The sequence below is a fragment of the Perna viridis genome, chromosome 2, assembly GCF_037379345.1.
Source record: "Perna viridis isolate PV_CMFRI_1.1 ecotype Kerala chromosome 2, ASM3737934v1, whole genome shotgun sequence".
Classification (NCBI taxonomy): Eukaryota; Metazoa; Mollusca; class Bivalvia; order Mytilida; family Mytilidae; genus Perna; species Perna viridis.
The window spans coordinates 23,590,434-23,605,123 of NC_142446.1; the positions used below are offsets into that span (position 1 = coordinate 23,590,434).

At 32.7% G+C, this 14,690-nt stretch overlaps 1 protein-coding gene across 2 annotated transcripts; it reads right to left on the reverse strand.

Moving 5' to 3' along the window:
- Positions 1-3,199: 3,199 nt before the first annotated feature.
- Positions 3,200-12,220, reverse strand: LOC148624146 (acetylcholine receptor subunit beta-like). 2 transcript variants are annotated; one of them, XM_088566682.1, is made up of 7 exons: positions 11,996-12,220; positions 10,139-10,449; positions 8,648-8,707; positions 7,606-7,650; positions 6,220-6,344; positions 5,425-5,966; positions 3,200-4,011 (listed from the first exon to the last, which is right to left on the reverse strand). In XM_088566682.1, the coding sequence occupies exons 2-7, from the start codon at positions 10,403-10,405 to the stop codon at positions 3,593-3,595; spliced, it is 1,458 nt and encodes a 485-aa protein (XP_088422808.1). In that variant the 5' UTR covers positions 10,406-10,449; positions 11,996-12,220; the 3' UTR covers positions 3,200-3,592. The 2 variants fall into 2 exon arrangements, with proteins under 2 accessions (XP_088422808.1, XP_088422809.1); XM_088566683.1 differs by lacking the exon at positions 10,139-10,449 and having other exon boundaries at positions 8,648-8,832; positions 11,996-12,219.
- Positions 12,221-14,690: the final 2,470 nt, after the last annotated feature.

A 14,690-nucleotide genomic window follows, 5' to 3' on the forward strand; every position in this document is an offset into this window, starting at 1 on the left:
TACATGTACAAGTATTTTTTTTCCTTTTAGCTACTATAATATTGCCTGTATAGACAAATGAAACATGATGCATCATAACTAATTTTGAGTGTTAACAGTACATGCATGTACCAAAAGTTAAAACATACGTAATGGTAATCGAGGAAATTCGGGAAACTACGGCTAACAAAAGATAGCGTATACTGAAAGTCGTATTGCATGCATCATGAAACATGTTCGATAGGTTTTTTAGGCTTAGATATAATAAAACTAACCTTCTAAGATGCTTGTATAAAAAAACTATGATATGTTGACAATATCTACAATTTGTTTTAATATTTAAACAGTATGTTCGAAACGTATTTGAAGGTCACAAAATGTACTATTCGACTGACTAATTATTTCGATCTACGGTGCTAATATTTAACATTTATAAAATTAAATATTATTAAAAATTTACCTGGACCACTTTTTTATCGTTGTATTAAAAATAGGAAAAATGTTGCTTTTTTTTTAATTTGAGATTATGTATTTTTACATTTTGAAAAAAAACTAAGACATGTTTTCACAACGAATCAAGGAGCATATTCTATAGTTGACAGGTGAAAAAAAGAAACAGCAATATACGAGTTCAATGAGTGTGTTAGAATGTCAAAAACAAAAAACTAAATTCTGGGGGATTATGCATATTGGGACGTTTCTCTTCACATTGCGTATACTCCATTTATCAATCAAATTCAGACTTATGCAGCATCAATCATTCTTTGAGAACCTTAGCAGTAGTGTATAGGATGACACACAGAGAAAAAACGCGCCGTTTTTACTACATTTTATTTGTAATTAATTCTACATGTACTAAAGATTAGATGTGTTTTATGTAGTACATGTAGTTTGTACGCTAATACAGAAGAGCTATCCGTAACTGTTCTTAGCTAAGCTATATATAGTCCAGAAATATTTTCATGTAAAAGTGTACTCGATTTTATACTATTTGTAGGTAAAAATTGAAGTAAAATTGTTAATATTTTTTTATAATTTCCTCAATAATGGGAAGTATTCAAGAGCGAAATGAAAGCAAAGTTTTTTTTAGATTGCTTAGCTTGTAGACTAATATCGTATCTGTAGAATTTAAGGATAATCGTATACTTACCGTATCTACGGGGAAAAATACACATGAGAGTCAAAACATTTCAGCGAAGTACCAAAAAGAAAACGTACCTCCTTGTAGTGGCCAACGCATTTCCGCGTTGCTATTGGCAGTCATCAATCATGACTAACCATCGCAGTTCAGTATGATCATTAACGCACTTCAGCGTACTATCATCGCACTTCCGCACTGCCATCATACCACCGCGTCCCATCGCGGTTCTGAGCTTTCATATTCAAATAGAACAGGATCAAAATGCAGTGTATATACATTTTTATTTTAATGAATGGCTATGGAAAGTCGAAGGCTTATTTTTAAGAATAAGAAAAAAATAGGGTTCAATAACACAAAACATTTTTAGACAAAATTTAGGAATTAAGGAATTCATCGGTTTTTTTTTACCCATAGACTGCTCATTTATGTCGTTATTAAAACATTGCTGTCACTCGGGTTAATTAATTGACTTTCTCAAGTGATAGGCATGAGTATTTGTAAATTATTTATTTAATATTAGTTGCGTGTGTGTTAACAATGAATTAACTAAATAAATACTTCAATTACCGAAGCACCTAGAAAGCCACTGTTGGATCTTTTAATGATTATGACTTCTTCAGTTTATGAAAAAGTAATCAAGAGAATTAATGAGTTATCCATCTTTGTTGTATATAACTTTGAAAGTTTAGGTTTGACAATCGTAACTTTGCCTTTTAATTTAAGATTATTTGAGACAGACAACATGTCAACTCGCTTGATTTGTGTGTTTTTTTACACTTGATTTTAATATTCGGATATGAACTTCATTTTGATTGACATCGAATGGCTTCAAGTCTTAGAAGTCACTTCCGGGTGACAACTATGACACGTTGAACAAATAAGTTTTCATGATACACCATAGCGATCCACGAGTTCATGATGACGACCATAAAACTTCAGTAGTGATGATTTCAATCTTGTAGTAACATAACGCTGTTCCAGAAGCTTATTGTTAGAATTCTAGCGCGATACAAAATGTCTGCGTAGTTTCGACAAGCTCTGGCATAACGTATGAGTTGTGATATGAAAATTCCATACGCAGGTGCTGAAGGGATGTTGCCACAGATGAATGGTAAGTTGACAATTCTGAATGAAAAGTCATCAAGTTTGTGGTAAAGTTTGGTCAATATTTTTCCTTTACCATCAATTTATAAGTGTAGGTCAAGATATGATGCTGACCTCACAGTGTCTGTAGTATCCTTTATCTCAAGTTCTTTGGGGTAGATGCAATGTTTCAAATCCCCGAAATTAGGTTTGTTTAAGGAAATACGTCATCTATATAGCGAAAACTGAGATTAAAGAATCTAGCTAAACGATATTTTTTTCTTTCGGATCAGATCAGCTATAAAGTCAGCTTCATAAGAGTGAAGGAATATGTCAGCAAGTAGAGGAGCACAATGTGTTCCCATGGAAATGCCGACCGTTTGTTTAAAATTGCGTCCACCACACTGGACAAATATGTTGTGGATTAAAAATTGCAGTGTTCTGTAAACATCTTCCTCTATATATTTGGAAGATGATTTGGAATTATTTCTTACATAGTATCAGGAATCTCTATCATGAAACTATATATTTGTATCAAAGTGTACCATCTTTTTTTGGAAGAGTAATCAAGGGAACCAAGGTTATAGCGGTAATGAAAAGAATGCAATCCAGGGACAAAGACCAGACATGGAAAACAGACATACACGAAGAACATAAAGTAACTAAAATCAGACATACAAAGTAACAAAAGTAAATGAGCAACTCGGACTCCACTAAAAACTGGGAGCATGGACCAGGTGCACCGGTAGGGTAAGCGTCCTCTGCTTTTCTAGAAACACCCGCCGAGTTGCTCACAAAAAGTCAAGTCCGGGGTAGACAAACGAGGAAAGGAAATAATGAGATTCTACGTAAGTCATATTCAGTTTCGCCTATCCTATATCTTTGACAAAAAAAATCAGTGTTAACGACGTTTATTGAAAAATATTGTATACGCCCATCTGAGATTCTACCAACGTCATATTCAGTTTCGCCCAACCTATATCGACGATAAGAATATCAATGCTGACGACGTTTATTTAAAGTTTGTGAATAAGTACAAGTTATTACATTGCATAACAAAATGAGGCTTCTTCAATGAAATATCATTCAATGCTTATTATTCTACTTCAGTCAAAAAAGAACATGATTTTTCCTGTTTTCCGTCGCAAATAAAAAATCCACAATACGTAGCGTCTGCCGTTATAAATGCCATATTATTCTAATCAGTAATAGACTTTTTAACATAATAAACATTTCGGACATACTGTTGTGACAGCATCTTGACCTTTTAGAACATAAACAAATATGTGTCAATCAGAATTGAACGTCAATAATTAAACCCCAATACAATTGTAACTGACGGAGAAATGAATGCATTATTCAATTCGTGTCGTTTGATAGGTCTGCTGTTCAAGAAATATAATAATTGACGAAAACAGCTAGAAACAACATAATTGTGATAGTTACTATGATGGCAATGTAGATGTTGAAAAAGACTTTGTCCATTGTATTTGACAATATTTTCCATGTAAGATCCTGGTCGTTTTTTTCCGCAGCATCAATCATTGGCATTGGGTACTGCTTTTTGTCGTTCATTTGAAGGTTTTGTTTTATTGTTTTATCAAACAGCTCAATTTCAGTTTCATTTTTCCTTTTACAGCACTTAGAACAATTCTTCTTGCAAGCCATTTTTAGTAGAACTCTGCTATTCAACTTTACCAGCCAGTTTGGAATCACTTCATCTTTGGGTCTAAAATGTAAGCTCAGAACAAAAATCGTCAAAGGTACAGACATCGCTCCAAGTGTTAGAATAAAAACTAGGTAAATCGCTGGAACAAAAAAAATAAAATAATTGAATATAATATATATATATTTTTAAATTCCTGATTACCTGCGCACAAGTAACATATATACTATAGTTCACTGTGGCGTTTGTTCACATGATAAAAAAAATCGATGACAAACACTATAACAGTCACGTACTTTACGTGATTCCGTTTAGTTACTTTTCTATTTTTTGCTCACAATTCAAGTGATAATACAGTATGCAGTAACCGTCATTTTTGTTTTGTGATTAAAAAAAAGTGCGCAAAACCCCCCGAAAAACCATATAGTCAAAATATAAAAAGGCGTCATACAGGACATTAATGTCGTTTTAGTTTGAAATCGAATCCCTTATTCATGACATATCTACATCAAGCTTCTATCAAGTCGCAAATAAACCCAAAACAAAACAAAAAAAACAAACTTTGAACTGTAAAAATAGTAGACGGACGCATATCATTTTTCCTTGATTACTCTTTCTATATCATTCTAATATCATGCCAGCGGATAGCCCAAAGGCAATTAAGAAAAAAGAACCACGTTATAACCAACCTATTTATTGCCCTAAATAGAAATGCATCATAATGGTGAATTATTTTAAAGCAATAAACTATTGTTGCCTCATTTTCAGAAGAAGGATCTGGAATAATTGAAAATTAACACCTAATACACTACGAAGCATTTATATTATTGTTATTTTTTAAATTTCATTACTTGTACTGGTCATTGTTGCAAGTTCAATAAACGTTTTAATATTATCGTCTGCATCATTAATGACAACTAAATTTAAAACGATAGAATTAAGCGCGTGCTTATTCAATGACCGGAACTAAAAACGATTATCAGCCTCGGACTAGTGGTTTTAACCAATACGGTCATCTTGTGTCATAAGAACGAGAACCTCAAAGCTGTATCATATACATGCTTCCCAATTAGTATATAAACACGAACAAGGTGTCTCGCTTCAAATCATTTTCCCCAAGTAAAGCCGGTTAATGAATATTTCTGTTCCGCAATCACTTAACAAAATAAGAAGCCAATATATTAAAAAAGCCATTAAATATATCAGTAAAATTAAAACGAGGATTTGTACATTCAAACTCCAAAAATCATAGCAGAGTGGACCGAACTACCGAGACCTTCACATCGTTAGATTTTTTTCAGGATTCTAAATATGATGTACGATGACACTAAAAACTCACTATATTTCCCGTTTATTTATAGCGTCATGGCACTTCCCACGACAAGAAAAAGGTCTGTATGTCGATTTGAAGATCGCATTAGTTTCGGTCTAATTGGCTATTGAAGTGTAAAGTGTAAATGTAGCAGGCCTTTTGCGGCTGTATGAATAGCCATGTAACGAACGAAAAGTGTTTTGACCGGAAAGACTTCTATCTTGTATTCGAAAATAAACTTACATAAATAACAAACATTCACAGATGTACTTGGTATGTTGTCTGAGATTAGTGTGAGGTATACAGCATAGGCTAAAAGAACTGTTAAGGAGAATCCAATTTTCTCTCCAGAATCCACTGGTAATTTAAACACCATTGCAATCAGTACGGCCATCAGGGCCACAGGAAATAAAGTGTTGATAATATGGAACATTGGTCGCCGTTGAAGTTTGATAGAAAAACTAAGACTAGAAAATGATATACCAGCCCTCGACTTGGATTCTGACTTGCTTCCGGATGCTTCAATCAAATCCCATTCTCCGTTTTTCGTATAGAAACTCAGGTCGACAGCACCATTCTGTTTGTCAAACATCAACGAAACTTCACCAGCAGTGTAAGCCCAAGAGCTCACCTTCACCGTACATTCCTGTGTGTCAAGCGGGTAATATGTTGTATCAGATTCACAACTAACTTCATAAATACCAGAAGGATTCCAAACAACTGTTCCGTCACTAACAATCCGCATTGGTATTGATTTGTCACTAATGATGCCTATGTCCTTCACTCTAAAACATTAAACAATTAGAAGGAGGCAGTATAAAGATAAGATTACTATCAAATGATACAAAAAGGGCTACAGTGATCTAAATGATATTTTGTGAAAATATATTCCTTTCGGAATAAAACAATGAATATTTGCTTACAAGCATTCTTGTAGAATACCATGCCTAATTAGCCATGAAACAAATAAACCCTATTTTGTCTTGATTTTCTCTTTTTTGTTAATTTTATTTTATTTTAAAATAGTAAATCACCCACGAGTTTTCGACTATAAGTGCTGGTCGCCAAACATATTCCTCGGTGCTAAAGAGAAATGGTACATTGGTGTAGTCTTCCTCTGTCGCTGAAGAGTTCGACCAATCTAATCTCCCGTCATGCCACATCTACGAATAAATAAGTATATTACAATGACTTTTCACTTTTATATAATTTTATATCGGCGTGTAATTGTGGTCCTCATATTGTGAAAAATGAAAGGAAATATGTGGTTATTCATGGTGATATGAAAAACTATCAAGTGACAAAATTATATATATATCCATTTGCATCTCAGAGATAAAATAAACAGTAGATAAACGTCAATTAAATAATGGGATTAAATGAGTGGCAGTCTATAGGTACGAGATCACAATTAATTCCCCTCGACTTTTCGTTGTATATAGTTCCTTTTTTTAGTGTGTTTCTTCCTGATTTTTTTTCTTTGCTCTCATAAACTTTTTTGCTTAGTACTAACTGCAGAAATGTAGGGCAAGGATCAAATTTACAAGGTTTTTTTTCTGTAATTGTATGTGGAAGTTGTGATTTGGTTCTTTGAAAGAAGGTCAAAATTTAGGACATTTGGCAGTGGTCACTTCTCATGTCTACGGGGTCTCCGAAGCAAAGTTGCTAAAAATAAAATATGATGGTGAATTTTTCTAGCACTCTTATAGAAATCTGCTTTTATACATGTTTCCATATTTGTGAAGTTTGAATGAGTTTGAAGAGGTGGATTTTTTTATATGTCAAGATGGGTCTGTTGAAATGCACTACGAAATTAATTGTGTCCTCGTACCTATATCTTAAAGATTAAAGCGAAAGAGTAATCAAGGGAACCAAGGTTATAGCGGTAATCAAAAGAATGTAATCCAGGAACAAAGACCAGACATGGAAAACAGACACACATAACAAAGAACATAAAGTAACTAAAATCATACATACAAAGTAACAAAAGTAAATGAGCAACTCGGACTCAAAAACTGGGAGCATGGACCAGGTGCAACGGTAGGTTAAGCTTTTCTAGAAACACCCGCCGAGTTGCTCATAAAAAGTCAAGTACGGGGTAGACAAACGAGGAAAGGTAAAATATGACCCGTTGAAGAAATCAGTTTTCATGGTGCTGATGGATACATCATAACGATCGACGAGTTCATGATGACGACCATAAAACTTCTGTAGTGATGACTTCAATCTTGTAACAACATAACCCTGTTCCAGAAGCCTATTTGTCAGACTTCTAGTGCGATACAAAAAGTCTGCGTAGTTTCGACAAGCTCTGGCATAACGTATGAGTTGTGATATGAACACTCCATACGCAGGAGCGGAAGGAATGTTGCCACAGACGAAAGGAAAGTTAAAACATTCTTTGTAAATTTCCTCCTTACTTACTACTGAGAGATATCCTGAAATGGACAGTGCTTGGTCTTTGATATTCTGCAAATATAAAAAAAGTATACCTTTTTCGTTGATGTGATATAATGATCATTAAATAATGACAATATTTTTGTAATATCGAATTTGTCTGCATGTACATTAGACTAAAGGTTTGGCATATTCATGTGATGGTCCTTGAAATGTATTCCTGTCAATATACAATGATACTTTAGGGTTTATTAGGGTGATATTGTTGTCAAATTCTTAAGGTTTGCATTTTTGGTATTAAAATTAATTTGCTCATAGGGTATTGACTTAGAAATTAAAACAATATATTTAAAAGCAATTTTTGGCATGACATTTGTTGTGTCCTTATTGTATGACTTATGATGTACCGTGATTCTCAACTCTGCAATGAAAAAAATTGGGATTGATTATACATACGATGCAAACATATATTTTGTAGGTTTGGCGCTGGCATGTCAGTTAACTGCTAATAGTCCTCAGTTTGTACATTTGTGTAATTTTTATTCATATTCTTTATTTTCCATTGTAACAAGGGACGCAGACCTTTCTGAATTGATTTTAAGATGTGCTTAGCTGCGTAATAATTTTTGGACAGTGGCCAGATTTTACAGGGGTAGGGTTGTGATCACACCAAAGTACTTTAACCCCGCCGCATTTTTTTGCGCCTGTCCTAAGACAGAAATTGGTGGCCTCTGTATATCGTGTAAAATTTCGTTTACAACTTTAATTTAATATTATTTGTATGTTATGTACCTGTGTATAATGATGTTTTGGGTCCAGCTGCAGCCTGCCCTGTGATATTAGGGTTTCTTCGCCGTAAATGAAGACTAATTCTCTTTGACATTTACACATAACTATTCTCGTTATATTATCTAATAGTTTTTTTTATTTACAATCTATGTGCTGAGACAAAAGATTCAAAATAAATACTTGAGTAATCTTTGCATAAGAAATCCCCGAATAGTTAAGCTTTATCGTTAGGTCATAGTGCAATAAACAAATTATTTTATGGAATATTTCCTAAACTTACCAAATCATTTACAGTTAGAATTGTCAGACTGACTCGTACAATTACTCTTTGTTCTGGTCTCTGTAAAATTTCATAACCACTGAAAAGTTCTTTTCTTAATGAAGTTTCTAAGGTCGTACTGTAGACTGGTTTCTCCTTTGGACCCCCAGGTCCTTCTGATCCTAATCCATTCACCCCTTCATTAACTAAACACAGTCCTTTTAAATCATTATTATTATCTTGCAATATGTATTGTAATTTTTAAATGGTTTAAAAGCAGAGGACGCTTACCCTACCGGTGCACATGGTCCATGCTCCCAGTTTTTAGTGGAGTCCGAGTAGCTCATTTGCTTTTGTTACTTTGAATGTATGATTTTAGTTACTTTATGTTCTTTGTTGTGTATGTCTGTTTTCCATGTCTGGTCTTTGTCCCTGGATTGCATTCGTTTGATTACCGCTATAACCTTGGTTCCATTGATTACTCTTTAGAAAGAATGCTTATTACGTAAGTGTTGCCTCCTTGTTTTTTTTCTTTTCTCTACCTTATGCCAGCTTATAAAAATATTTTAAGAATTTTAGTTAAAATTTTAAAACTACGATTTTTGCATACTTTAAAACAACTGCAGGTTTTTTTTAGGTCAAAAACATGTTTTATATCTGGCGTCACGTTGCACCGTGATCGAAAAAAAAACACCTAAAAACCCTCTAACACAAAGTGTAAGAAAACATTGACTAGAATGAACTACATCTCCCATTATTTAATTGTGATTATTAACTATTTCAAATGGAATTGAATTGCTTGAACTCTTAATTGATATTGTGATCTGTTATTTTATCGAAAATTTTTATCAGTAAATAATATTTACAGAAACTTCCATTCCTATTAGAAATTGGGTACTCAAATAGCAAGTTTGCTTTGGTGTTAAGTCAATAACAATTAAGTTCTATCCGATTAAACATTTTCTTCTTTGAATTTCACTGTCCAACGATAAAAAATTTGTTTATTCAAATTAATCAATTGTAATGATTTAGTTATTAGGGAGTAATTAAGGGAACCAAAATTCTAGCAGAAATTAAAAGAATATAGTCTGAAACAAAGACTATACATGGAAAACAAGTAAATAGGTTGTAGTTTGAATGATATGGAAATACGATTTGAAATAAAATTTAAAAAAAAACTAGAAACTAAACATTTAGTACATCAATAACAGAAATCAACAATAAAACACTTTTGTTGTAAATTATTGGAAATAGAAGTATCTTAATATTATACTTGATTTATATACCACAATATCAATTTATCCATAGGAATGTGTTGTAATTTTAGATACCATAATTTCAAAATAATATACAATAATAGAAAGAAAAAATAAAACAATTGATAGCAATTCAAAAACTCTCTATGACAAACGACTTTGATTCCCAATTGTCAACAGTTTGTATTACTATTCCAGCTGTCACAGCGTATTTGGTTAATTCTTAATTGAATATTCTTATATTTTAAGAATGCACCTTTCTAAAAATAGTCATTGCGCTGTTGGTTTGTATGCGTGTACGTATTTTAACTATGTTATTCTGTAATCCTATTGGTGTTCTGGATGAAATTTTGTCCATGGTGTTCCCCTGCCTTCGTTGTGTAGGTGTTGTTTTGTCCACGGTGTTTCCCCTCCTTTGTTCTGTAGGTGTTTTATCCACGGTGTTCCCGCTCCTTTGTTCTGTAGGTATTTTGTCAACGTTGTTTCCCCTACCTACTTTGTTATGTATGTGTTGTTTTGCCATCGGTGTTTTCCTATCCTTTGTATCTTCGATACTGCTACTTCTTTCTTTAATCAATCGAAGCAGATTACAGAAAGTCTTATACAGAATTTACTCAAGACTTGTGTAATTGTAGGCTTAATTGTGTACATACTGAACGTTAATCACAGTTTCGTTGAGTTTCAATTATTCATTTTGTTTGGCCGTTGTTTGCGCGATTTCGTCTCTTTGAATTGGGTTATCACTTATTTTATAATTTTTTCCTTGCCTATCATTGTTTTTGTTTTCAATTATTTTAACCTGTGGTTTTCTTAACCTCTTATCTTACCATTATGTTTGTTGAAAACAAACAGTCAATTTAAAATAAAAAAATAAATTTATTCCATGTAGTTTACACGTGTAGTATTTATACTTAACAACTTTGAAAGGTCAATGATGTAAACGTCTGTTCATGCAGCAATTAAAAGAATCATGAACAATTCACATTAGATCAAATATCAGGAAAGTAATATGTTATTTTGATGGGTTTAAACGATTAATCTGTTCACAAAAGCCATTCATTAATTCATTATTATCCTGTAATCATTTTACCAAATGTTTTTATTTTAATCTGCCACAATGAGGAACGCTTATTAATAAACACTCCGTGTAAATATTGCGTTTATTTTTCATTTCATTGGATATTACATCTTAAAAGTATCTTTATTTTATGCCTTTATTATAGATGTCTTTATAGATATAAAAAGCTTTGTGAGATTCATAATTAACTGTATTTCGATTAAAAGTGTTTCAAAATAAATTCATTTTGAATAAAAATCTTTTGGCAATTGTAATTTTACTTTCAATTGTATAGTAATTTGCCAATATGGAAATTGACACGAAAGCTGAAACAAGACATAAGTCCTAGCATTTGTGTCAACTCCAAAGTAGGTAATATATTGATATAATATATTTAAACCATAAATTCGTTTTTCTTGCAGACCATCTGTTGTTACGCTCTTTTCTCCATGATAACTTAATATAAACTTTTGGGTCGAGACGAAATATAAACTATTTATTTTAGTCAAATTTATATTGATTTCATTCTACCGTAGTAATGTATTTGCATTTAAAAAATGGATAAATATCAGGTCATAATCTTGGAATAAGTCTGTCAGGAGTTATGTCGTTTTTATCTCGGATTAAAATTCCTCGTCAAACATTTCAAAGAAAGAAATAAAACAACACTATATCAGACGGTACTACAAGATTTATTTTAACGAGCACCTAAGAGCTATCATTTGAAATACTTTAAATATTCTGTTAAGAAATACGTTCATCTAGTGTCGTCAAATAAATTTTGTTTATAACTACATAGCAATGCAACAACAAAATCAAACAAGCAAACAAAAATAAAATGTTGGATGTAACCTCGTTTGGATGAAATAGGTTTCCAATTTGAATTGTAATGCATTAAACGTTAAGTAGGTTGTATAAATATATAGTATTTTTTATTTCTCTAAGTGAATGTTTCACTTTAATTCAAATAATAGTCTTAAAATTATTGCTTTTTTATTTAGCAGATTTGACTGTCTGAAAAAAACTTAACTGAAATGATTGAAGATTATTACTTACAAATATAGAACAATATTACACAAGAACAAATTCCGATCATCGGCATTATAAGTTCCTTAGGATAAATCTGAATTTTGGTTTCAAAGTAAAAACTATATGAAACGCATCCTTTAAATAGGGAAATGATCACGTGAGCGTTCCAAACTCCTTTCCGTTCAAATGAATGATCAAGTTATAAATTTAACAACGGAAATGGTCACCTTTAGATGCAATAGTTTTTATTAACTTTAATTATAATTCACGAAGAGTAGGCAATAAAAAATAATAACATTTAATTGAATTCAAACAAAGTTTTGGATAATGTTCAAATCATCACTGCATTTGAACAATACTCTATAATGTCATATTGATCAAATCATGAGTAAAGGACATAATGTAGCACCTATGGGGGTTAATTAATAATGTTTTTGTATTTTCGTTTGATTAAACATTCATATCAATGAAATAATGGGAATTAAAGTGTATATTTAAAGACCCCATCTACCCTTTATCTACATTTTAGCATTTAATCAGTTGAAATAATATTCTTGAAATCCATTAATAATTACAGATTTTGTTTTTGCTTTTGTTTTGCACACGGCTGACGGTTTGAAAATTTAAAATCACGGAGGTGTATTTCATATTCATGACTTGCCAGGATTTTATCATATGTAAATAACTATTATGTTCAGTATCATTATTGTCGATAATTTTACGATATATTGTATACGAAACTTCTTTTATATGCGTTCTGAAAAAATAAAATGTGTTTACTTCAAACGTCTCTCAATACTCTTTTAGACCGGCTATTGTAATTTTATATGTATAAGTTTGACTTTGATAAAGAATTAATTGTCTGTCTGTCTGTCTGTCTGTCTGTCCTACCTCATTTCTTTCTTTCTCGGTGGTCTTTCTACTTCTACAGAGTTTTGAATGAAATTGAAGTTACGCCCAACAGTGTAGTCTCAATCCAATATTTGGGCGACAAAAGTAGTCTCAAAAATAAATGTACATTAAAATAAAAATAATGCCCCGAAAGTTGGATTACAAATTTGATTGACGGCCACACCAAAATATTCCATAAAATATGCGACGACAAGTCTACTAAAAAATCTCGAAAAGTCGACTTAACGACATTTCATGTCAATTTAACACGAAAATTATCTAGTCAAGTCGACAAAGCATATCTCAAAATCTCGTCCTTGGGTCGAGAAATTGCTCATAAAATAATAATCCACGTAGCCCATGGGCTGAGCAGGTCCACCGTGCACCCCATTCATCAGTTACATGGTGATTTTTCTAGGTACCTTTATTCCTCCCATTACCGAATCAATTTGTCGCCAAAGAATATTCTCTGATTCTAATTTCAGCATGTCTATATTTGTACCCCACTGAATTATTTTACAGAAAATACCACATAAGTCATATTTACTTAAGCATAAATACTGTGATGGTTTTGACATGGAAAAATAGGTCTATTTAGGAGATTTTTCGGTGGGTTGGGGTACATTTTTTTCATTTTACCCCTAAGTGATACAGCAATATTTTTGGTGCCATTGTAAAGTTGAAACATTGGGCTACATGATGAATACTCAATTGTAGTTTGTTTACGTTTACACGTGTTGTTCCGTTCCCGGAAGGCTTAGACCCTCAAGCTATTGAGTAAAAGATCTTGGGTTTTTTACCCATTGGGGTATAAATATAGGCTTATTCTGTAGAAGGAATCCGTGAATATTCTTTGGCGACAAATTGAATCAGTAAGGGAGATATAAAGGTACCTAAAAATCAACATGAAGGTGATGAATTGGGTGAGAGAATGCACGGTTGTTCCGCCCAGTCCATGGGGTACGTGGGTTACTATGTTTCATTTCAGCGTCCAGAAAGGATCAGTAGACTTGATCCCATAATCATGTCGACAAGTCGACATATAAATTAGGACATGTCAACATAAGTATTTCAACAACCTTACTTCACGACGACAGTTGTGAGAGGATAAGTCAACTTGTTTCGATAAATATGTCGACATGTCAAAATTAGTATCTCAACAACCTGATTTCACAACGGCGGTAGTGAGCAATATGTCGACCCAAGGACGAGATTACGAGATGTGCTATGTCGACTTTTCGAGAAAAAGATGTCGACTTGACTAGACAATTTTCGTGTCAAGTCGACTTTTCGATATTTTTATGTAGACTTGTCGTGATAGTTATGTCGACATATTGACATAATCATCTTGACAGCTCAACTTGTCGATGACAAAAATAATCCTACATAGTAACTATCATTTCATATATCTCGACAAACTTATTAACTGGTACCAGTTAGAGCCAGAATCACAATTTGTCTATGTCTTGCATTTCTGACATATTCAGCATATGTAGCAGTTTGAAATATTAGTAAGCTATAGGTCTAAAATATTATACACGTCTTACAAGTTTTTTTTATGTCTATCATAGATGGTTGCATTGACCATTTGCTTCGTCAACTTATAATATGCATTTTTTTCTATAATTCTACATGTAGTAACTGTTTGTAAATATGATTATATAGCTGTATTAAACTGAGATTATAGTACCTGATACTGAAGCACCTCCGTATTAACTATTTCAATCGAGTGATTACCCGTTGAAGCTAGCGACCTGATTTTTTTCAAGATATTAATTATAAAATCTATACTCGACGTCACATACAATACATTTTCGAATTGAAGCTCTAC

Excerpts from the sequence above, each read along its gene's own strand:
- LOC148624146 (XM_088566682.1), bottom strand. The coding sequence starts at position 10,405 with ATGGCAAAACAACACATACATAACAAAGTAGGTAGGGGAAACAACGTT. Across the intron at positions 8,708-10,138 it reads CAATGACTATTTTTAGAAAG|AGACCAGAACAAAGAGTAAT; the intron begins GTGCATTCTTAA and ends GAAATTTTACAG. Across the intron at positions 6,345-7,605 it reads TTTCAGGATATCTCTCAGTA|ATGTGGCATGACGGGAGATT; the intron begins GTAAGTAAGGAG and ends ATTTATTCGTAG.